Below are 24,331 nucleotides of genomic sequence, written 5' to 3'. Positions count from 1 at the left end.
CCACAGGTAGATCTGGTAGGGAGCAAGATTATTCTTGGCATTGGGGTATTTTCATTCTAGAAAAAAAGATCTTCTTAAAAAAATTAGTTATGACCCAGGAATTTTAGATTAATCTTGGATATAAGGAACAAAATAAGGTTTCTCATCCTAAGATGTCTTTTAAAAAAATGTTTATGTACTATGAATCATGATAAATTCTTTAGGCGACTGTGCTTATTTTTTTTTGTTTTTTTTTTTTTTAATAACATTTCAAAGTCATGAAACTGAATTTGTGATTTTGAAAAACCTTGGTGTCAAGTTTGGGGACAGGTAGCAATCTGAAAAATTGACAGTAAGATTGTGGCTGTTTGGTGTAATATCCCAAGAGTTTTACCATGAAGGCTGCTTCAGTGGGAAGCAAGAATACCATTAGCAGAGTACACTCCTGACTACAAGACAAAACTCTGGGATAGGAGGATTGAGGGCGGGTCCCACGTTTAGGAGAAATTAGGGAAATGAGTCTTGTACCTGGGTGGAAAATGAGAAATTAGAATTTTTGTTTTGATTGAGATGAGATCTTAAACTCAAAATTGTCCTGCCTCAGCCTCCCCAAATGCTGGAATTACAGGTGTGTACCACCACATATGTCTTGAGAATTGATATTTCTAAGTCAGTACATTAGGCAGATTATAAATGAAAAGTACCCTAACAAGAAACCAAAGCCAGAGAATCAGAAGAAGTAATCAAAAGATTTTTTTTGTTTTTTTGTTGTTTTTTTTGGTCAGTCCTGGGGCTTAAACTCAGGGCCTGGGCACTGTCCCTGAGCTTTTTTACTCAAGGCTACTGCTCCATCACTTTGAGCCACTGCATTACTTCCAGTTTTCTGGTGGTTAATTGGAGATAAGTCTCACGGACTTTCCTGCCCAAGCTGGCTTTGAGCCATGACCCTCAGATCTCAGCCTCCTGAGTAGCTAAGATTACAGGCATGAGCCAGTAGTGCCTGGTCCAGAAGTGATTCTTGAAAGAGAAATCAGGGAGCACAGAACAGAAGAGAGGAAGGTAAGCACACTAGGAAGTTCATGGGAGGCGATTAAATGTGTTTTGTGCAAAGGGCTATGGATTAACTGACAAGGATGGTACAGGAAAGGAGTATTAGGAAATGAAGCAGTCTTGTTGGCCTGAGTGAGGAACTGGAATTTGGCTTGGTAAGCAGTAACAGACTGAAAATGATGCTGAAGACTTTTGCAACTGCATTGGGTTAAGGAAGCAGAAGAGTTCTCTAGGATGTTACTGTTCTTGCCCATAGAGGAGGTGGTAATGCTTGTGCTAGAGGACAAAGAAGAAAAAGGTCCATAGACTTGCTCATAGTGTGCATGTAAGGGGAGAGATAAAAGATATCCAGCTGATGATCCCAGGAAACATTTGTGCTGGTAATGGTGATGAAGGTTTGGTAAGAAGTGGCTGCTTTGTTTTTAAAGGAGGAATTGTTTTTAACCAGTTAATACAGTTAGTCTGTGTTTAGTATTGCAGAGTCTAGGAGGTGAGCTTGCCAGGGAGGACAGTGAGTTGTGCACTATCCAGATGGTATCCTGAACCTCTCCTTTTTCAGGTCAGAGAATGAAGCAAGAGTGAACCTTACTAGAGTATACCACAGACTTTTAAAATATTAGCCCATTTAGGGAAAGAAAATACTTTTTTTTTTTTTGCCAGTTTCTTCCCCTTTAATGCTTTGAAAATGGGATATGACTAGCACGTGCTTATGGATGTACAATTCTCTGGCTTGATTCTTGGAAGGCCTTTTTCAGTCTCTCCCTAGGGGTCATTTGTATCTCTAGTTCCTGCTCCCAAAGCCATAAAGTGGGAGCCCCCATTTATTAATTGGGTTGGGACTGGGGAGGGGACTGGCAGGGGACTCTTTAGTGCAGCAGGCGGGGGTCTTCTCGAATGAGTCCATTAGCCAGCCCCAACGGCAGCTGAAACGGGGCCGCAGCCAAGTCCTCTCTGTTTCAAAAACCCTCCATTGCCTGCAGCAGATAAGAACAAGGCCTGCGGGAGCCCTTAGCTTCTGATTGCAGCTGTGAGGAAGGACAAAACAATTTATAGGAAGCCAAGTAGGTCCTGTCTCACTGTCTCTTCCTTTCCAACTTTGGGGAGGAGGAAGACTGGGATGCTGTGTCACCTGTCACTAGGGCTTCTTATAAGCACATAAGCCTAGAGAAACAGGAGTGTATGGACACTGATTGAACATTTATGTGGATATTTTAGGTGTTTATATGTATCCATTCTTCTCATCTACATACAGTTACGTTGGATTAGCAGCCACTGCTTAGTATGAGGCTCCCTAGAGCAAAGCCAAATGTGGGTTTATTTAGTATAACAAGGGAACAGGAGAAACTGGGCAAGATTGCTTATCATATTTCTTCCTATCTTGTACCTTCCTTCTGTCTCCTATTTGCTTTACCAAGATTTGGGGTAAGAGGTAATCCCCCTAATTTCTTTTCCTCTTAAGAAGCAAGGTCTAGTACTTAGTGGAAGACTTCCTCCTGGGACTCCCATGTCCCTTTAGTTAAATCTGCATGAGAAAGTTAGATTGGTAGCATCTCTCTACTCTGTCAAGAGAGGGGTGAAAAGTAGGCGTATCCCACTTCCCAAGGGAAGGACACACATTATTCTTTATAGAATTGTAGACTATCAGAACTAGAAGGAAAAAAAAAGTCCTGTAATCCACCTCTCAGTTTACAGAGCAGGAAATAGAGGCTCAGGTAAGGGAAATAGCTTAGCAGTGGTCTCAGCAATGTAGTTCAGCTAGCCAGGACTAGATTCAAGAGGCCAGATCTTACCCATTATGAATATTAGAGCCACTCATTCCTGAGACACTTATGCCTCAAAAAAGGAAGGAAACTCTGAGATTTTTGAGGGGGAGAACAAAGATTGAGAGGAAAGATAGATTTAAAAAATCACTAGTAGAAAAACACATGTATTTTTTTTTTTTTTTTTTTTTTTGTCAGTCGTGGGGCTTGAACTCTGGGCCTGGGCGCTGTCCTTCAGCTCTTCAGCTCAAAGCTAGTACTCTACCACTTGAGCTACAGCGCCACTTCTGGTTTTCTGGTGGTTTATTGGAGATAGGGGGTCTCACAGTCTTTCCTGCCCGGGCTGGCTTTGAACCGTGATCCTCAGATCTCAGCCTCCTGAGTAGCTAGAATTACAGGTGTGAGCCACCAGTGCCCGGCTACTTCAATGTATTTTTAACTTGAAGGGTAAATGGCTCAATATACAAATTGTACAAATAATTTTTATTTAGATATAAAAGCTCTGCTTCATTGGGAAGCAAATGGCAGCCACAGCCAAAATGCCTAATACCTTCAGAGTTGCCCTAAATTTCCAAGAACACTTAGTCACCATCTCTGAAAGCTGGTTAGCAGGAAAAGATGCTCAAAGGTAACTGAGGAAATCACCCTAAATCTCTATTCTGATTCCTTTGTATTGCAATACAACTATATTGAATGGAAAAGGAAACACATCTGCTTGAAAGCTAAGATGGAAGAGGTCTCTGAATGAGAGATGGGATAAAACTCAAAGCAAAATAAAGTACTCAGATTATAGAAAAATTGTGAGGAAGGAGTCTAACCTTTCTTCCCCTCCCCCCATATGATTGTTTGGTGTTCTTTGATCAGGCAGAAGGAAAGGTGATATTCCTAAATTCAGGTGATGGCCTAAATTCAGCTACTAAAACTCCCTTTCCTGTTTTAGACTTCTTTTGAGTATGTGAAATTGTGAGTCAGTTATGTATAGAGAGAAAGATGCCACTGAATAACTTGGAGAGTTACAGGTCTAGGTCAGTGGGCAGGAGATGTGCAAAATGAAGATTGCCTGCAGATGACAAAGAAGTAGGTCATATTACATACCCTTTATATTTGGTCCATCACACCTTAGCTGATAGCATAAGCGGAATGTCCAGTTGGTGCCACGCAGATATGTCTTTCCTAGAGAATGTATGATACTTATCCCAATTGCATGAAGTCTGCTGTTCTGCAAATCTTTTTGTTTCATAGTTGAGGCTCTTCTGCCTCAGAGTCCTCCTGTGATGGACAAGAGAACCTCAAATACAAGCTAGTGTTTTGATCTAAAATTGAATAACCTCCAAGTTATCTTCTTGCATTAAGCTTCATAGCTTAATTGCCCTTTGTAGTTCTAGATTTTGCAGCTTCCATTTCTATTGACTCTCCTTAATTTGTTGCTCAATATAGGGTCCATAATATGTGGTGTGTGTGTGTGTGACAGAGAGAGAGAGAGGAGAATGAGCATCCTGGGGCTTGAACTCAGAGACTGGGTGCTGTCCCTGAGCTTTTTTGCTCAAGTCCAGTGTTCTATGCACTTGAGCCACAGCTCCACTTCCAGCTTTTTCATGCATGGTGAATTGGAGATAAGAGTTTCACCCATCAGCCTACCCAGTCTGGCTTTGAACTGCAGTCCTCAGATCTCAGCTTCCTGCACAGCTAGGATTTTATGTGTGAGCCACTGGTGCCCAGCTCAGAAACCATGGTTTTGCATATACGAACCTAGAACTAGTTTCTTAGATGTGGAATCTAGAACAGTCATAACTCTCCGGGAGCAAACTTAAGTTTCATCTGAAACCTGGGGAATATAGGTTTGAGGGAATAAGAGGAACAACTACCATAAACATCACCATTACCTATGAACACCATGTTCCTGGGTAAATAGTCAAAGAACTTTGGTGTTCCTTGTTTCATATCTTACACAGCCTGTCATTTTCCTTTGCAGGTTGCAACAACAGCAACAGGGATAGCCCCTGAGGAATTCCATGATGCTCATCATTCATCTTGCATCCAGAGTCTAACAAATAAAGTCTCTCTCACAGAACTTGGAACCAGGTAGGAACTTAAGGCTAATCAGAGGCTACTTACTTGCTTTTATATGGGGTATAAACTTACCTCTTATGAGTATCTCATCCCCACAGATCTCTGGAGGAGTTTCCTTGGCTTTTATTTAACCCTGTTCTAGTGTCCTAACTTCTGGATAGCAAGTTACCCCTTCTGACTAGAGTGGGTGTGCTGCTTGCATGGCACTAGCTGTCATTTATTTCATTTCTAGTTTTACCTCTTGGCTAGCTGTGTTAATGAGTACTTACCCAAGGTAGGATGCTGATGTGCTTACTTGGTTGCAGTCCTCATCTCTGGGATAGCTGTCCCACCACCAAAAGATAATTTTGTGTGTGTGTGTGTGTTGGCGCGCACGCGTGCGCGCCAATTCTGTGGCTTGAACTCAGGGCCTGGACACTGCCTGAGCTTTGCTGGTGACAGCTAGTGCTCTACCACTTGAACCACAGCTCCACTTTTGCCTTTTTGGTGATTAATTGGAGATAAGAATCTAACAGACTTTCCTGGCATGGGCTGGCTTTGAACTGATTGAACCTAAGTAGTTAGGGTTACAGGCACGAGCCACCAGCACCTAGTTTCAAAGTGTAATTTTCTATCCTTTTTTCAAGTCAAGATAGGTCAGTGCTGTCCCTTTTTATTGCCTCTCCATCTCCTTTATAGGTTCAGTGAGAGAGACTACTTGTTCAAACACTGGGTGAGACACCAGAAATACAAGCCTGCTGCCTTCTTCCTTTTTCCCAATGCCTGGAGCCAGCATCCTACCTACCTTGTTTGCTGGTAGGAATGCTTCTCTTCCTGACCCAAGAAGGGCCATATTTTCTCAGTGAGTACTTTTCTTTCTTTTTTAAAGAGCATATTTTTCTATGTTGCACAGTCTGGTCCCAAACTCCTGCCTGCCTGCCTCAGATTCCCAAGTACCTGGAACTATGTCCAACTTTTCTGGGGAGGCTACTACTACTACTACTACTACTATTTACTACTACTATTATTACCACTACCTCCTATTCCTCCTCCTCTTCCTCTTCTTCTTTCTTCTTTCTTATTCTTCTACTGCTTCTGCTTCTGCTTCTTTCTGCTTTCTTCTTTGGTTTGAACTCCAGACTTTGTGCTCACTTGGCTTGCTTGGTCTACAACTTGAGTTACTCCTCCAGCCTTGCTTTTTTGCTGGTTATTTTGGAGATTAATTTTACAAGCTTTTCTGTCCAGGTTAGCTTTGAACCATGATCTAGGTCTTAGCCTCCTGTATATCTAGGATTATTGGGGTGATGCCAGGTTTCTTGGAAGGTTTTTTGTTTTGTTTTTGCATTTTTTTTTGTTTTTGGGGGGGGCTTGAACTCAGCCTGTCCCTTAGCTCTTCAGCTAAAGGCTAGCACTCTACCACTTGAGCCACTGCACCACTTCCAGTTTTCTGAGTGGTTTATTGGAGATAAGAGTCTCAAGGACTTTTCTGCCCGAGCTGGCTTTGAACCACAGTCCTCAGATCTCAGCCTCCTGAGTAGCTAGGATTACCAGCACCCACCTGGAAGTATTTCTTTTATTTGGGTCTTGGTGATTAAGCTCTTTGTTGTGGAACTTTCAACTCCTAATCTTTAGACAGCCCCTTTTGGTGTCAAATATCTGTCCCTTATTCTATAGTTCAGACATTTCCCCATTTTGTGGATATGAAAAAGGACCAGTAACACCTGGTCTTTGATACTAGTGAGGAAGAGTTTAATGACAGCCCTCTCAGGAACTAGAAGTCTAAGGACTAGTTGTGTATCCTGGGAGAATACCTGGATTTTTTTTTTTTTTTTGGTCAGTCATGGGGCTTGAACTCTGGACCTAAGCCTGTCCCTCAGCTTTTCAGCTCAAGGCTAGCACTCTACCATTTGAGCTACAGCGCCACTTCCAGCTTTTTCTGCTTATGTGGTGCTGAGGAATCAAACCTAGGGCCTCATGCATGCAAGGCAAGCTCTCTACCACTGAGCCACCTTCCCAGCCCTAATACCTGGATCTTTGGAAGGAAAGGTGTTTTTATCTGGTGTCTGTTCCCTTGGAGCAGGATCTTAAGCTCTGAGAATCTGTCTGTCCCAATTTATTCCCAAATTGACTCGGGAAAGGGAGAACCGTAGGCTGTAGGGGTAGAATCAGCCACTACAATAATAGAGAGAATTAATAAAATTTTAAAAAAAGATAGTCAAAGGTAAATCAGAGGACAGCTGGCTCTTTCCTGTAGCCTGTGAATAGTTGAGGAGGGGGCGAACATAGTCCTGAGTGCTGGAAATGACATCACCTTATTCTCTTGGCCTCCTCTCTGAGCAGTGCCTCTATGATTCCTGCAGTCCAGACAGCACAAGCAACAGATCCAAATAAAAGCCTTCTCTGAGTAAGGTGCTGCCTCTCCTGATAGGCAGATGTTTTGAGATAAAAGGAGCAGGTGGGAGAGAATGGGTAAGAATGATAAGGCAGATGTTAGAGAGCAGGAAATATGCCTGGAAACAGTCAAGTAGTACTGTGCATGAAGTTCCCTGATGGCACAGAGAGCACCAGCATTTATAACTGCTACCTGTCAGCCATGTGGGCTGATCCTCAAAGCAGCCTAGCTTGTGTTACCTGAAGTTCTACTTCCAGCCACAAGAGGGCACTGCTGGCCAATTAAAACGCAAGTCCCTTGGCAGTTTGGATGAGGGCACCTTTTAACCAGGGCAGGGGTCAAAAACACTCCCAGAGAACCCCTAACCAATCCCAGAAGGATAACCACTACTACTTGTTCTTTCTTTAAATAGTCTGATATCCTAAACACATCCCTCTTGGCCTGCTCTCTCAGTGGACTCCCAGCTAAGTTTGGAAGCCCCAGCTCTAGGCATTGAACACCTAGTACAGGTACTCTCTCTGTGGCAGGCTCTGGCTGTCTACCACTGTCTTATTGCCTCCATGACAGTCACTTCCATCCAAGAAGGTGGGAGTGTCTGTAGAAAACAAGCCCCTTATAAATATTCTAAGAAAAGTATCTTTGTTACTGAAAAAGCTGGGGGGACTGAAGATTGGGAAAGTGAGTCTCTCCATTATCTCCTCTAGCACAGACCTAGAGAAGTCCAGACAGTCTAGTGGATGTGCCTAGTGCATGTTTGCAGCCTAAGGGGCTGGGGCACACCCAGTGTACTCCCATACTCTGAACCATAAAAGGTATCAAAAAGCAAGATGGAGTGCTGATTTGGCCCATGAACCTCATACCTACCCTTCGCTGTGTTAAGGCATTGCTGGGGATGACAAATGGTCAGGAGCCCCTGTTGTCTTGAAGACTCCGTTATTGACCCTCAGTCTCCATTGAGCCCTTCCCAGCTAAACATTCTCCGGGAGATGACAAAGGTCCCCCTGCCCTGCCCCCATGCCTGAAGGCCCCTCCCCAGGAGGACAGCTTGATTAAACAGTCGGTGCTGCTGGAATTACTGCACAGCTGGCACTCCCCCCAACACCCCGAGCAGAGCAGCAGCACAGATTAAAATCTCCAATTAGCGTTAAAGTGAAGTGAGGAGGTGCTGAGGCTGCCAAGGAGTGCAGGCAGGGGCTCTGGGTGGGCACCCCATTCCTGTTTGATTCTGAGTGCCACCTTTAGTCATTTCTTCTTTGCTACCTTCTCCCCAACAGTACTCAGTGCCCATTAACCTTACATCACTTTGCGGGCCAGAGAGCTGGTTGGGGGCAGGTACTTTACCTGGCAAAATTCTAAGGACTCTTAAGTGTGGAGAGGATTGAGAGTGGTCAATGCTTATGAAGAGAGATGCCCTACACACAACCTACTAGTCAGCCAACCAAGGTGATTTCACACTACAGCTGCTATTGTTTGCCTAGAGAAAGGGTAAATGGGACAGGCTCCTTCAGTGACATGGTGCCTACAAGAACACCCATCTCTGTATTTTATGTTATCTGACCCATCTACCCCCACTCAAATTATGACTCCTTCCTTCTTCCTTCCTACCCTCCCAGCTTTCCTGTAGGCAAGGGTACAGAGAGCCAGACTTGGGAGTATCACCATGTCCTGCCACCTGGGTTCCAGCTACCTCCTCATTATCTTCCCAGTTTGGCAAAGAGTAGAGATATGCCAAGAACCAAGGTCTCAGACCTTTCCAACCCCTGAATATCACACTCACATCCTAAGGCCCCTCTGCCATTTATATTTCTGCCCCTCACCACTAATCCCAGAAACAGGATAACACAGCTAGTCCCATTCTCTGGTTGCCCTCTGCCCCTTTAAGGAAATGGAGGTGGGTACCCAGCTGACTGAACCTACTCACACCTCCAGAAATTAGACACTAGGGCACAGTGCCACCCTCCCAGGCTGGCACATGCTACCCTGGCAGAGGTTCAAATAGCCCCCTGTCAGTCCCCACTCCCAACCCCCACCTCTATGTCTTCCTCTACTTGCTCTCCCCCTTTTCTTTTTCTCAGCTCAAAGCACAGCTGAGCCTTAAAAGGGGGGTTGAGGGTAGAGAGACCAAGCTGGGGCAGGGGGGTGGAGAGCTCCAATAGCACGTTTTCACCTGCCATTTAATTGGATGTATTTTTAATTAATGGGACCTCAGGGACCAACATGAGACAATCTGATCTCTGAATAGGGGCAGGGGAGGGATTGGATAAGGGAGGAGGATTGGGCCACTGGGTGCGGTTACCAGGAACTCGGGCCCATCAATCACTGGCCACTTTGCGTTCTGGCATGGAGAATAGTGAGGTGGAGGAAGAAGGGAGGTGTTGGGGAGATGTGCCAGGATTTTTCCCCAACTGCCAAGACTTCCAAAAGGATGGAACTATGCTGGTTGACTCAGGTCTGAAGCCCAAAATTGCAGTCAAAATAAGAGGTAAAGCTGTTTTTTTGTTTTGCTCCTGGGATTTTGTCTAGTTGGGGTTATTCCAGAGAGTCGTGTAAAAATATGTAAAAGAAGTTGGGAATAGAGCTTTGTGGGTCCTGAAAAGAGGACATAAGTATGAACCATGGATCCAGAGACTGGTAAGGAAAGGGGATAGGGCAGAGTTTTCTGTATGTTTTTATATGAAATAAGTTGGGGAGGGGGGGAAGAGGGAGGTGGAAAGAAGAAACATGTTCTCACCATGGGGTTTTAAGCCCTGATATGGGTCTGAATTGTGTTGTCTGTCTTTGCTTTCCATAGGATATATATACAAAATATATCTATTTGTCATTTGAAAAAGGTATTTCAAGCTGGCCGCCTGAGGCTCACGCCTGTAATCCTAAATACTCAGGAGGTTCAAAGCTAGCCCGGGCAAGAAAGTCCATGAGACTCTTAGTAAACCACTCAGAAAACTGTTAGTGGTACAGTGGCTCAAGTGGTAGAGTGCTAGCCTCTAGCCTTTAGCTGAAGAGCTAAGGGACAGTGCCCAGGCCCAGAGTGCAAGCCCCATAACCAACCAAAAAAAAAAAAGAAAAGAAAAGAAAAGGTATCTCAAAGAAATAAGTGTTGTGGAGGTAACATGCAAAAATAGCATGCAAGCTAGGCACTATTGGCTCATGCCTGTAATCCTACCTACTCAGGAGGCTGGAATCTGAGGATTGAGGTTTGAAACCAGCACCAGCAGAAAAGTTTCTCCAATTAATCACCAAAAAGCCAAAAGTGGAGCTGTAGTTCATGTAGTAGAGTGCTAGCCCTAAGCCTATATACATATATATATATATATCTCAGGGACAATACCCAAACCCTGAGTTCAAGTTCCTGGACTGGCATACCGCCTCCCAAAGAAAAGGCATGCAAATAAGTCTAGTGCCTTAGGACTCTGAGTCATAGAACACTACTATTCCAAGGAACCGAACTTGGAGCTCATATTTCCTGACCCCTTCATTTTACAGATGTGGAAACCATGATCCAAACAGGAGAATTCAAGGAATCCTGTCCTAGAGTAGCTTTGTATTTCTGAATTTGCAGAGATCCTGGGAGCACAAGGCAAAGAAAGGTAGGTGGGTAAGGAAGGAGGAAAGTCAAATGAAGAAAATAAGCAAAGTATTTCCTCTACTTCCTGGAAGTGTTACATCTCTCTTCCTGAGTCTTGGAAGTCAAGTAATCTATGGGGGAAATCACTGAGGGAACATTTCTTTTGTGCAATCTGTTTTAAAAGTCATCTTTTCCACCGAGTGCTGGTGGCTCACACCTCTAATCCTAGCTACTCAGGAGGCTGAGATCAGAGGATCAAAGCCAGCCCAGGCAAGAAAGTTCATGAAATTCTTATCTCCAATAAACCACCAGAAAATCTGAAGTGGCTCAGTGGCCCAAGTGGTAGAGCACTGGTCTTAAGCTGAAGAGCTCAGGGATAGCACCCAGGTCCAGAGTTCAAGCTCCATGAGAACAAAAAAGAAAAAAGCGAAGTCATCTTTTCTATTTCTTTACTTCTAAGTAGATAGATTTCCTATAGCCCTTGCTCCATAGAATTTTACTATGACTTTAAACTACTCCAATTCCTTAACCAAGAGTTAAATCCTTCAATCAAGACTAAATGTTGAACTTAAAAAAAAAAAAAAAAAGAATCTGGGGGCTGGGAAGGTGGCTCAGTGGTAGAGTGCTTGCCTTGCATGCCTGAGGCCCTGGGTTCGATTCCTCAGCACCACATAAGAAAAAAGAAAAAAGCTGGAAGTGGCGCTGTGGCTCAAGTGGTAGAGCGCTAGCCTTGAGCTGAAGAGCCGAAGGTCAGTGCCCAGGCCCAGAGTTCAGGCCCCATGACCGGACCCCCCACCACCACCACCAAAAAAGAAATCTTATCACAGGGTTTCTTCAATATGTCAGAAAGCATAATGAGGCCATGTGTTGGTGACTCATGCCTGTAAATCTAGCTACTTGGGAGCTTAAGATCTAAGAATCCTAGTTTGAAGCCAGCTAGGGTAGAAAAGTCCTTGAGACTCTTACCTCCAATTAACCATCCCCAAAAAGCTGGAAGTGAGCTTTTGACCCAAAGTAGTAGAACACTAGCCTTGAGCAAAAAAGCTCAGGCATGGGCTGGGAAGGTGGCTCAGTGGTAGAGTGCTTGTCTTGCATGCATGAGGCCCTGGGTTCAATTCCTCAGCACCACATAAGCAGAAAAAGCCAGAAGTGGTGCTGTGGCTCCAGTAATAGAGCGCTAGCCTTGAGCTGAAGAGCTGAGGGACAGTGCCCAGGCCCAGAGTTCAAGCCATACGACAGGAAAAAAAAAAAAAAAAAAAAAAAAAAGCTCAGGCATGATGTTCAAGCCCCAGGACCTGAAAAAAACAAACAAACAAAAGAACATAGGAATGTGCTGGGAATGTGGCTCAGTGGTAGAGCGCTTGCCTTGCATGCCTGAGGCCCTGGGTTCGATACCTTAGCACCACATAAGCAAAAATAAAAAAGCCGGAAGTGGCACTGTGGCTCAAGTGGTAGAGGGCTAGCCTTGAGCTGAAGAGCTGAGGGACAGCGCCCAGGCCCAGAGTTCAGGCCCCACGACCGAGCCCAAAAAATAAAAAAAATAAATAAAAAGAACGTAGGGATGTGCTGGGAATGTGGCTTAGTGGTAGAGTGCTTGCCTAGCATGCATGAAGCCCTGAGTTGGACGCATCAGTACTGCATAAACAAAAAGCTGGAAGTAGCACTGTGGGTCAAGTAGTAGCAGGTTGGTCTTGAGCAAAAGAAGCTCAGGGATAACACAAGCCCAGGCCCTGACTTCAAGCCCCAGGACTGGGGGGAAAAATCATAGGGAGAAAAAAAAAGTATAGTGAGAGATTATTTTATATCTCAGAATGCAAATTGCAGGTCCTGAAGGCTGAATTAGAGATGCTATTGAATTCAACATTCTTAGTGGGCTCCAGTGGCTCATGCCTAGAATCCTAGCTACTGAGGATCTCAGTTCAAAGCCAACCAAAGGCAGTAAAGTCACTGAATTCTTATCACCAATTAACCAAACATCAAAAAAGCCAGAAGTAGTAAAGTACTAGTCTTAAGCAAAAAAGCTAAGAGATATGTCCCTGTGTCCAGTATCCTAAACCCAGGGAGGGAGAGAGAACAGAGACAGAGACAATGAAGGAAATAAAGAAAAAAAGGGGAAGAGGAGGAAGGGGGGGCTGGAGAAGGGGAGATTGGGAGAGGGAGGGAGGGAGAGAAAGGACAGACTCACAAAGTTGCTGCTACTGAAATCACTGCAGCTTCTCCGGCCCAGTTTCCTCTATTGATCTAAAAGTAAAATGGGAAAAAAAAAAAAAATAGTTGTGCCTGAAAGAAAGAAACAAGGGGTTGGAAGCGTGGATCGTTGGTAGAGAATTGGCACTAGCCAATGAGCAAAATTGTCAGGAGTTTGAGGCCTAGTCTTAGAACAAAAGGAAAGGGAAAGGGAAGGAAAAATTCAACATTTTTTTGTTCTCTGTTTCCTGAGGCTGTTAGGAAGTTAGGGTGTGGGCAAGGATAGACCATAGATCTTAGGAGGCACTACCAATAAAAAAAAAAACTTTGTCACACTCTGCAGGCCACCCAAACCTGTCTCCTACCCCTGCAATTATCTTCTCCTCTACCTTAGTACCCTATTTTTACCCCCAGGGCCTTGAGGAAGAATAGGATCCACCTCTGTAAATGCCCCCAGCCTCACCTTGCCCTGCCTTTAGACTCTCAGAATTTGCCCAGCGGCTGTCTGATCCTCCACACAGATAAAAGGAGCAGGCCCTTATGCTCCCCCATCTACCCTTAGACAGCCTAGAAAGAATCCTTCTGGAACTCCTGCCTAGAAGGACCTAGCGCTATTAATGTAGGGAGTTAATGTACTGTGCTGTTAAAGTACTGTGCTGTTAATATACTGTGCCAGGATCTGGAAAGGAAGGTTCTTTGGCCAGGGAGAGAAGGTAGAAGTGATATTGGGGAACTGAGACCTGTAGACCTACCTGAATATAGAACAGTGCATCAAAATGGGTATTATTTAGGGACCTCAGAGCCTGGGTGCTATCACTGAGCTTTTTTTGTTCAAGGCTAGTGCTCTACCACTTTGAACCACAGCTACTTTAAGTTCTCTGATAGTTAATTGGAGATAATAAATCTCAGGAAAAGTTCCTGGGAGTTCATACCTGTAATCCTATCTACTCAGGAGGCTGATATGTGAGGATCATGGTTCAAAGCCAGCTGAGACAGGAAAGTCCATGAGACTCTTATTTCCAATTAACCACCAGAAAAACAGAAGTGACTCTGTGATTCAAAGTGGTAGAGTGCTAGCCTTGAGTGAGAGAGCTCAGGGACAATGCCCAGGCCCTGAGTTCAAGCCCCACGACTGACAGAAAATGAAGAGACTGAGCTGGGAAGGTGGCTCAGTGGTAGAGCACTTGCCTTGCATGCCTGAGGTCCTGGGTTCGATTCCTCAGCACCACATAAGCAAAAAGAAAAAAGCCGGAAGTGGCGCTGTGGCTCAAGTGGTAGGGCGCTAGCCTTGAGCTGAAGAGCTGAGGGATAGTGCCCAAGCCCAAAGTTCAGGCCCCACGAATGGGCCCCCCGCCCAAAAAAAAAAAAAGAAAAAAAAGAAAAAAAGAAGAGTCTCACAGATTTTCCTGCCTGGGATGAGTTGGAACCTCGATCCTCAAATCTCAGCTACCTGAGTAGCTAGGATAACAGGCGTAAGCCATCAGTGACCTGCTTATTTAGAGAATTTCTTAGGGACCTGATATTTTCAGAGCTACTTTCTACTCGGGAATGCAGCAGAGAACATTCAACAAAGAAAGACAGAAACTACTGCACTGTTTAAAAAAAAAATTAAACCTGCCAGACCTCTTATTCACTTTTACTTTATTTGTTTATTTATTTAGTGCTGGTTCTGGGGCTTGAACTCAAGGCCCAGAGCTTTTTTTTTTTTTTTAATTATGAGAATACAGAGGAGTTACAATTACATGGGCAAGATAACGAGTACATTTCTTTTTTTTTTTTTTTTTTGTCCGTCGTGGGGCTTGAACTCTGGGCCTGGGCGCTGTCCCTCAGCTCTTCAGCTCAAGGCGAGCGCTCTACCACTTGAGCTACAGCGCCACTTCCGGTTTTCTGGTGGTTTATTAGAGATAGGAGTCTCACAGTCTCTCCTGCCCAGGCTGGCTTTGAACCGCGATCCTCAGATCTCAGCCTCCTGAATAGCTAGGATTACAGGCGTGAGCCACCGGGCGCTACGAGTACATTTCTTATCAAGCATTGCTGCCTCCTCTTTGTTTCCCCTTCCCATCTCTTCCCATACTCCCCCCACCTCCTCCCACCCGATCCCCCACCCCACCAAAGTTGTAAAGTTCATTTTTCGACATAATGACTTGTACATCTCATTGTTGCAATGGGTCCACCTGTATCCCTAGTTAAACAATTTGTTTTTTCCCTCCCCCTCCACAAATTATACCAACATCAAATACAGTGAAAGCAGGGGTTATACTGTGGGGGAACCCAGAGCTTTTTTGTTCAAAGCTATAGTGTTCTCCCACTTGAGCCACAGTTCCACTTTAGGGTTTTGTTGCTAGTTAATTGGAGGTAAGAGTCTCACAAGCTTTACTGCCTGAGCTGGCTTCAACCTGCAATCCTCAGACGATAGCCTCTAAGTAGGTAGGATTACAGGCATGAGCCAACAGAGTCTGGTTCTTATTTAAGTTTATAATCAGGACCTCCACTTGCTAGGAAGGGACTCTTACCTCTGAGCCAAGCCCCTGTTTGGGGCTTTTTGTTGTTGGTGGTGGGGATTTTTGCTGATTAACTTTGACATACGCTTTTTTTGGCTTTCTTCTGGGACATAAACCTGGATGAGAGCCATCTGTGTTAGGCTTCCTGTTATAATAGGTGTATGTGCCACTAATACCAGCTCTCACATTGGGAAGGGAGTCTCAAACTTTTCTTCCTGGCTAGCCTCAAACTATGATCCTCCCATTCTCAACCTCTCAAATAGAGGGTTGGAAGCATGGCTGTATTGATGGAACATTAGACAGTGAGTGAAAATATCAGGTATTGAATTTGAATCCTAGTCTTGGAGCTAAAAAAAGAAAAAAAGGAATGAAAACAAAGAAAAGATTACAGCATGAGCCACTGGTACCCAGGCTTTTGTTACCATTTGTCTATTCCTACTCCAGCATATTGGTATACATGGGAAAAGAGAAGAAAGTTCCTTAAAACATGCTATTTCAGAGGCAGCATATGCATTCTCCATGTCCCACTGAGGAACAGAGATTCCCTCCCTGTAACCTGACTAGGCCTGCTTCATACGCCCAAGGGTTAACTGAGAGTGTCTCATCTACAGTCTGGAGTCTGAGCCCAGAGCCTGTTCTGGAGTCCAGAAGAAGCCCAGATCCTTTATGAGAAAGGGGAGTTTGAAGTACATGGAAGGCAGAGATAGCACTACCTAAAATTCCCTTCTTTTGGGATAAAGGAGTCTAGTCAAGATATTAAGCATTGACTAGGTTTAGCTTTTACTATTTTCTTAATTCTTACTTACTACAATTTTTACTTAACTGGGGTTTGAACTCAGAGCCTTTTCTTGCTAGGTAGGTAGGCACTTTACCACTGAAGCACTCCAACTCTTTTTTGTGCTGGTTATTTTTGAGATAGCTCCTTGCTTCCTTCCTGTATGTGCTCCTGGACCTCAACCTTCCTATTTTAGGCTTCCTGTTATAGCTGACATAACAGGCATGCACCACAATACCCAGAATTCTTCCAATGAGATGAAGTCTCTGGACTTGTCTGCCTAGGCTGGCCTTGAACCAGTATCCTACCATTCTAAACCTCCTAAGTACCTAAGTTAACAAGTGTGATTCTTCATTACCCAGCTTAGCTTTAACTAATGGGACTCCTTTTCTCCTTTTCCTCTCAGTTTTTTCCACTGGCCGGAGGGGAATCTGTACCTCTCACCTTGACAGTTGGAAGGTTGTTATGCTGGTCCATTGTACATCTCCTAAAGGAGGGGAAGGAAAGCAGAGAAAGGAGTAGAGAGAGGCAGCAGCACTGTGCTGCTATCAGCACCCAAGAAGGAACCAGCCATAAAAGTCAGTAGTAGATGTCTACCCTGGAAACAGCATCCTTACACTATCCTCTCCTGCTTCTCCTCACATGCCAATAAGGCTGTGTGTCCGAGTGTGCCAGCTCTCCTGGCTGGTGATCCTGTTTCCCCATGCAAGCAGCCAGCTCTCTACCCCAACACAGAGCACATGCTGGGATCTCTTACACTCATTTGCTCACTCATCTTAGTATGTCTGTGTCGCAGATTCCTAGGGATGAACCCTGCAGGCTAGAAGGTGGTGGGTTCTGGAGCTCTTTGGGGTACATATTTTTCTGACTGGAAGAGGTACAAGGACAAAGGCTTCATGCAGTTCCACAAAGTCTGAGTTTGGGTGACTCACAGCAATGGGGGTGGCTCATGAAATAACAGATGAAAAAGGGAGGGGGGTCTAGGCCTTGCCTCAGGTCTCGCTTTGAGCTCTGTGATTCAGTCTCTCATCTAGATTAGGGGCGGTCTTGGCTGTGAAAGAGAGAGAAATGGGAGAGAAGAGAGCAGGAGACACAAGTTTTCCCAGTGAGTGGCTTCCCATGAGGAAAGGTTGGGAAAGGCCAGTCATTCCTGCTCTACTGACTCTATGAGCTGCACAGGGTACTGAATACCAATATGTGCTGGAACATTCTAGGAACCCCAGGTTCCTTCCAGAAGAAAGGCTTTCCACTTGAGCACAGCTACTCCTTTACTTGCCAGCCTAGAACCCTGGGTACCCAGCTACCACCCATTTTTTATGATTTTTTTGTTGTTGTCAGTCTTGGGGCTTGAACTCTGGGCTTGGGCGCTGTCCCTGTGCTCTTCAGCTCAAGGGGAGCACTCTACCACTTGAGCCACAGCGCCACTTCCAGTTTTCTAGTGGTTTATTGGAGATAAGAGTCTCATGGACTTTCCTGCCCAGGCTGGCTTTGAACCGTGATCCTCAGATCTCAGCCTCCTGAGTAGCTAGGATTACAGGCATGAGCCATTGGTGCCCGGCTTGGTTTTTTTTTGTTTGTTTGTTTTGTTTTTAGATAAGGTCTCATTATGTAGCCCAGGCTGATCTCAAAGTCCATATTCTTCTGCCTCAGCCTCCCAAGTGCTGAGATTACAAGCATATACCAACACACCAGGCACTCAACATTTTCAAAAAACTAAAAACCACTACTATAAGACCAGAACTGGGGAGGATTGCCACCTTCTCTCAGTACTGTCCTCCACAGAAACAGAAACAGCTAGGGATGCTTAGATTAGCTGAACAGATTATTGATACAGGCTGAGAAGTGTGTGTAGAACCATAATCTTCAAAAGTTCTGATGCCCTCTTCCCTCATGGGCCAGGTGGGCAGGATATATCATCTCCAACCTATTGAATCGGGGAGTAATGGAATGTTCTGTTGATTCTCACACCAGGAGAGATAGTCCAGAAAATGGATCAGGAAAACCAGTTGTGCCTATGACCATAGTCACAGGAGCTTGTGACTGGAACTGGCAAAGGGAAGCAGCCTAGGGATCTTGGATGTCAACATATCCAGACACATAATGATAAACATCTCTGACCTCAGAGAAGGGTAGAGGTTTCAGTGATAGATCATGAGATTTCATTTGCCTATTTCTGGCCCTTTCGTTACTGGCCGCTCTGTAACTCTCTAGGTGAAGGGTCCTCTGCCTATTCTTGATGATTCAGAGGTGGATTTGGTTTGAGAAAAAGACCAACTATTGTTTGAGCAGGGAGGTGGGACAAGCTCTACTCCCCTCCTCCTCAGCAGCATAAGGTGCCCTGAGACTGCATATTAGAGCTAAGTCCTAGACAGGTGCCCATGGCTCATTCCTGTAATCCTAGCTACTAAGGATCACAGAAGTCAGCCCAGGTGAGAAAGTTTATGAGGCTCATCTCCAATTAACCACCAAAAAGCTGGAAGTGGAGCTGTGTCTCAAGTCGTAGGATGCTGTCCTTGAGCAAAAGCAGCTCAGGGACCTCACCCAGGTCCTGAGTTCAAGCCCCATACCAAAAAAAAAAAAAAAAAGTCCAGTGAAGAGGGATCCTGGATACACCAGGTAGGGTTTAGGAAGGTATGAGTTTAGTCATAGGAGAGACAGAAGAATCACTCCTTTATACCACATATTCCTTGATCCTCCTCTTCCTCAAGCCCCCTTTCTTTCGTCACCCATTAGCCTAACTCCATTCCTGGCTATCTCACCCCCTGCTGTCTGAGAGGACAAGATGTGTCTGTTTTCTCTGCATTTTTCTCTGTCTCACTCTTTTTCTCTCTTCCCAGTTCCTAGCTGAGAGCTACCTGCATTTCAATTCTTTCCATCAGTGAATGCCATCACAGTCTGAACCTGGGACCCCCAGCTGCTGCTGACCTACGAATGTCTTTGAGGTGGAAGGGACTCATCAGTTCTCAAATCAGTCCTTTCCCACAAATATATCCAGACCAGAGCTGATGTCCACTGGCATCAAGGGCCCCTTCTGGAGCAGAGGGCAGTCCTAGGGGTGCATTGGGCCCCGGCCCTAAATGCATATATACCTGTGCATTGGGCACACTGCTTTATTAGTGTTATTTCAGCATTGTGATGCAGAGAGAGTAAGTGTAACAGCTGCTCCTTGCTTGCAGTGTTTATTGTTACCTAGAGACAACCTCCTGGCTTTTTCCCAGCTTCCCCTCCCCCTCCAGCCCAGCCCCCTCCCTGCCAACAATCCTGCTCTTCCAACACTGGTGGGAAATTTATAGCTTGCCCATACCATGCCTTAACTCTCTCCTGTCCATAGGGTAGGTTGACCAAGGAAGCCAATGTGATCAGTGTGCATGCTTTGAACCCAGGCATGAAGAATAATGAGCAGAAGAGAGAGGGATGAATGATACATACCCTTATATTCTATAAGTCCAATCTCAGACTCCAATTGCCCTCCTGGCTATAATGTGGAGAGAAAAGAAGAAAGAGCTTTGGATTTGGTCTTAAGGTTCCAGAAGACTTCCTTTGGATCTAGACTTAGGACTCGATATCATCCTGATAAAACTATTCCCTGAGGCATCTCTAAGCCCCCAGTTACATTGTCTGGACCTGAGCAACTATAGCAAGGTAGAACTAAAATAGAAGGGAACTGTGGAGTGGCAGAATTCTGAGACCCTTCTTTCTGTGAGAGGTAGCTATAGAGATGTCATATGGAGACAAGAGGTTCTCTCGAGAAATTCTGGCCAAACCATCATCTGCAGCTGGATAGATGTCAAATGTGAAGCCTGCTGCAGAGTCTAGTGGGGAAAAATGCCCACCTTAATTTCATCCTGAGCCAAGCAGCTAAGACCTCAAGAGACTCCAGCCATTCTCCAAGCTGGCCTTCTTGGTCTGTTTGGGGTACTCCTTTCTGCTTAGTTTCATTTTCTCCTGCATATACTTTGGTTTGATATAATACCTAGGACAGATCCAACAGACCAAGAAGATTAAAGCCTATCCTAGTCATAGTTTCAATAGAATTGGTTTGGCCACTAGTGGCTGATGCCTGTAATCCTAGCTGCTCAGGAGACTGAGAACTGAGGATCATGGTTCAAAGCTCAACCTGGGCAGAAAAGTCCCTGTGAGACTCTTACCTCCAATTAACCACTCAAAAAACTGAAGTGGCACTGTGGCTCAAAGTGATAAAGAGCTAGCCTAGAGCAAAAGAGCTCAGGGACAGTGCCCAGGCCCTGAATTCAAGCCCCAGGACAAAAACTAAAAAATAGCTGGGCACTGATGGCTCATGCCTGTAATCCTAACTATTCACGAAGCTGAGATCAGAGGATCCTGGTTCAAAGCCAGCCCAGGCAGGAAAGTCCATGAATCTCTTAACTCTAATTAACCACCAGAAGACAGGAAGTGGTCCTGTGGCTCAAGTGGTAGAGTGCTAGCCTTGAGTTGAAGAGCTCAGGGACAGTACCCAGGCCCAGAGTTCAAGCCCCACAACTGACAAATAAAAATAAAAAATAAAAAGGGGCTGGGAAGGTGGCTCAGTGGTAGAGCACTTGCATTGCATGCATGAGGCCCTGGGTTCGATTCCTCAGCACCACATAAGCAAAAAGAAAAAAGCTGGAAGTAGCGCTGTGGCTCAAGTGGTAGAGCACTAGCCTTGAGCTGAAGAGCTGAGGGACAGCGCCCAGTCCCAGAGTTCAGGCCCCATGACTGACAAAAAAGCAAACAAACAACAAAAAAACAAAACAAACAAAATAAATAAAAATAAAAACAGAGTTGGGCAGAGAGCTGCTACCTATGATTCTTTATGACCTGGGACCTTTCCTAGAGGAGCAGCCTTTACTGTTTCTCATGGTTAAATTTAAAAAAACAAAACAAAACAAGTCGGGCACCTGTCATCCTAGCTACTCAAGAGTCTGAGATCTGAGGATCACAGTTCAAAGCCAATCTGGGGAAGGAAAGTCCATGAGACTCATGTCCAGTTAACCACCAGAAAACCAGAAGTAGCACTGTGGCTCAAGTGGTAGAGCACTCTCCTTGAGCTGAAGAGCTCAGGGCCAGCGCCCAAGCCCAGAGTTAAAGCCCCACAACTGAATAAAAAACAAAAAACAACTTTCTCAGTGGATGAAAGACCAGAATGGACCTACTTCTCTTCAAAGATGGTTCTTCCTTAAATCTGTGTTTGCCAAAAGAACAATAGAAGAACATCATTACTTTTCCAGACCTTCTCCAGACAGTCTCAGCATAATTTCCACACGGAACAGTCCTCATTGGTTCTTTGAAATGTAGTATATGTGATGGTAAGATCACAAGTTTCAGAGGCAAGGCTGGGCACTGGTGGCTCACGCCTATAATCCTAGCTACTGGGGAGGCTGAGATCTGAGGATCAAGGTTCAAAGCCAGACTGAGCAGGAAAGTCCCTGTGAGACTCTTATCTCCAATTAACCACCAGAAAACCAGAAGTGGCACTATGGCTCAAGTAGTAGAGTGCTAGCATTGAGCTGAAGAGCTCAGGGATAGTGCCAAAGTCCAGAGTTCAAGCCCCATGACCGACAAAAAAGAAAAACAGTTTCAGAGGCAGACAGCCCTGGTTTCCAGTGCCAGCTCTGTCTATTATCAGCTACCTTGGTAAGTCACTCAACTTCTTTGAGCCCTATATTTCTTTTTTTGGGGGGGAGAGGGGGGTCCAGTCATGGGGCCTGAACTCTGGGCCTGGGCGCTGTCCCTCAGCTCTTCAGCTCAAGGCTAGCCCTCTACCACTTGAGCCACAGCGCCACTTCCGGCTTTTTTTTTTTTTTTTTTTTTGCTTATATGGTGCTGAGGAATCGAACCCAGGGCCTCAGGCATGCAAGGCAAGCTCTCTACCACTGAGCCACCTTCCCAGCCCTTCCTAGATTTCTTGTATGTGAAACAAAGATAAACGACTCCTTTCCTTACAATTGTGAGAATTTTATAAAATAATGGAAGCCTGATCCTCAGGTCTTAGCAGTGATTGTTGCAGTGTAATACTTGTTTGAACTTTTTTTTTTTTTTTTGCTGGCAGTACTGGGATTTAAATTCACAATTGCTAGGCAGGCACTCTATCAATTGAATCATACCTTCATCCCTTTTAGCTCTGGTTACTTTTTGTTTATTTGTTTGTTTTGGATTTTTGGGTTTTTTTGGTCGGTCATGGGGCTTGAACTCTGGGCTTGGGTGCTGTCCCTCAGCTCTTCAGCTCAAGGCGAGTGCTCTACCACATGAGCCACAGCGCCACTTCCGGTTTTTGAGTGGTTTATTGGAGATAAGAGTCTCATGGACTTTTCTGCCTGGGCTGGCTTTGAACTGGGATCCTCAGATCTCAGCCTCCTGCGTAGCTAGGATTACAGGCATGAGCCACCAGAGCCTGGCAGCTCTGGTTATTTTTATGATAGAATTTCCCTTTTGCCCAGGCCAGCCTGGACTGTGATCCTCACATTTTACACTTCCCATTATAGCTGGGATGACAAGCATGAGACATGATACCAGCTTTTTTCTGTTGATAAGAGGTTTTATGACCTTTTTCCCCAGGCTGTCATCAAACTTTGGTCCTCCTGAGTAGCTAGGATTACAGGTGTGAGCCACGATGCCCAACAGAATAATACTTTTTGGTTTGATTGCTTAATTTGCCAGTCATGGGGCCTGAACTCTGGGCCTAGGTGCTGTCCCTCAGCTCTTCAGTTCAAGACAAGTGCTCTGCCACTTGAGCCACAGCACCACTTCTGGCTTTTTCTGCCTATGTGGTGCTGAGGAATTGAATCCAGGGCCTCATGTATGCAAGGCAAGCACTTTACCACTGAGCCCCATAATACTTGTTTTTATGGAGCCACTAGGCTCAGATCTCTGCCTCCTGAGTAGCTAGGTTTACAGGCATGAGCCACCAATGCCTGGCAAACTTCTTTCTTCCTTTCTTTTCTTCCTGTCCTTCCTTTCTTTCTCTCTTTCTTTCTGTCTTTCCCTCCCTCCTTCCTTCCCCTCCTTCCTTCCTTCCTTCCTGCCTGCCTGCCTGCCTGCCTGCCATCTCTCTGTCTCTCTGTCTCTGTCTCTCTCTCTCTCTCTCTTCCTCTCTTTCTTCTTCCTTCATTCAGACCTGCCTGCCTGACTTGGGGCTTGAATTCAGAGCCTGGGCACTGTCCCTGAGATTATTTTGCTCAAGGCTAACACTCTGCCACTTGAGATATAGCTCCACTTCCAAGTTCTTTTTGTTTTTTTCTGAATTTTAATTTTTGGTAGTTAATTGGAGATGAAAGTTTCACAAGCTTTCCTGCCCAGGCTGGCTTTGAACCTTGAGCTTCAGATCTCAGCCTCCTGAGTAGCTGGGTTACAGGTATAAGTCACCAGCTCCCAGCAACATTCACACACACACACACACACACACACACACACACACACACACAGACAACACACACACACACACACACACCAGAAAATGAAATCATATTGTATGGAACTTTTAAAGATTGACTTTTTTCTTTTCTTTTTTTTTCTTTTTTGTCAGTTATGAAGCCTGAACTCTGGGCCTGGGCGCTGTTCCTCAGCTCTTCAGCTCAAGGGAGTACTTGAGTCATAGTGCCACTTCCAGCTTTTTCTGCTTATGTGGTGCTGAGGAATCGAACACAAGGCCTCATTTATTCGAGTCAAGCACTCTACCACTGAGCCACCTTCCCAGCCTAAGATTGACTTTTATCATACAGCGTAATTCCCTGAAAATCCATTCAAGTTTTTGTATACTTCATTAGTTCATTCCTTTTATTTTCATTGTATGGATATACCACAGTTTGTTGAAGAACACCTGGGCTGATTCTAGCTTGGGGTTATTACAAATAAAATTACTATAACACTCATGCAGATTTCTGTGTGAAATGTAAATATTTTTTAACATTACCAAACACTGGTGGCTCACACTTATACTCCTAACTATTCAGAAAACTGAAATCCAGAGGATCCTGGTTTGAAGACTGCCTGGGCAAAAAAGCCTATGAAACACCATCTTTTTTTTTTTTTTTGGTCGTGGGGCTTGAACTCTGGGCCTGAGTGCTGTCCCTCAGC

At 44.9% G+C, this 24,331-nt stretch overlaps 1 protein-coding gene across 4 annotated transcripts in view; it reads left to right on the top strand.

Annotated features, from left to right (window-relative positions):
* Cdk12 (cyclin dependent kinase 12) overlaps positions 1-24,331 on the top strand; it is a 116,695-nt gene that overhangs the window by 76,070 nt on the left and 16,294 nt on the right. For 3 of the 4 annotated variants that reach the window (XM_042671346.1, XM_042671343.1, XM_042671345.1), the window contains exons 15-17: positions 4,762-4,871; positions 5,538-5,700; positions 10,714-10,817. In XM_042671346.1, the coding sequence (XP_042527280.1) occupies positions 4,762-4,786 (25 nt within the window). In that variant the 3' untranslated portion in view covers positions 4,787-4,871; positions 5,538-5,700; positions 10,714-10,817. Of the gene's footprint in view, positions 1-4,761; positions 4,872-5,537; positions 5,701-10,713; positions 10,818-23,780; positions 23,815-24,331 lie in introns of those variants that run through there. The other variant, XM_042671347.1, reaches the window with a different exon arrangement.

The sequence above is a fragment of the Dipodomys spectabilis genome, unplaced genomic scaffold, assembly GCF_019054845.1.
Source record: "Dipodomys spectabilis isolate Male_0828 unplaced genomic scaffold, ASM1905484v1 ptg000018l, whole genome shotgun sequence".
In the NCBI taxonomy this organism is placed as follows: Eukaryota; Metazoa; Chordata; class Mammalia; order Rodentia; family Heteromyidae; genus Dipodomys; species Dipodomys spectabilis.
Note: the sequence above shows the minus strand (reverse complement) of the source record. Positions and strands in the feature narration are given on the sequence as shown.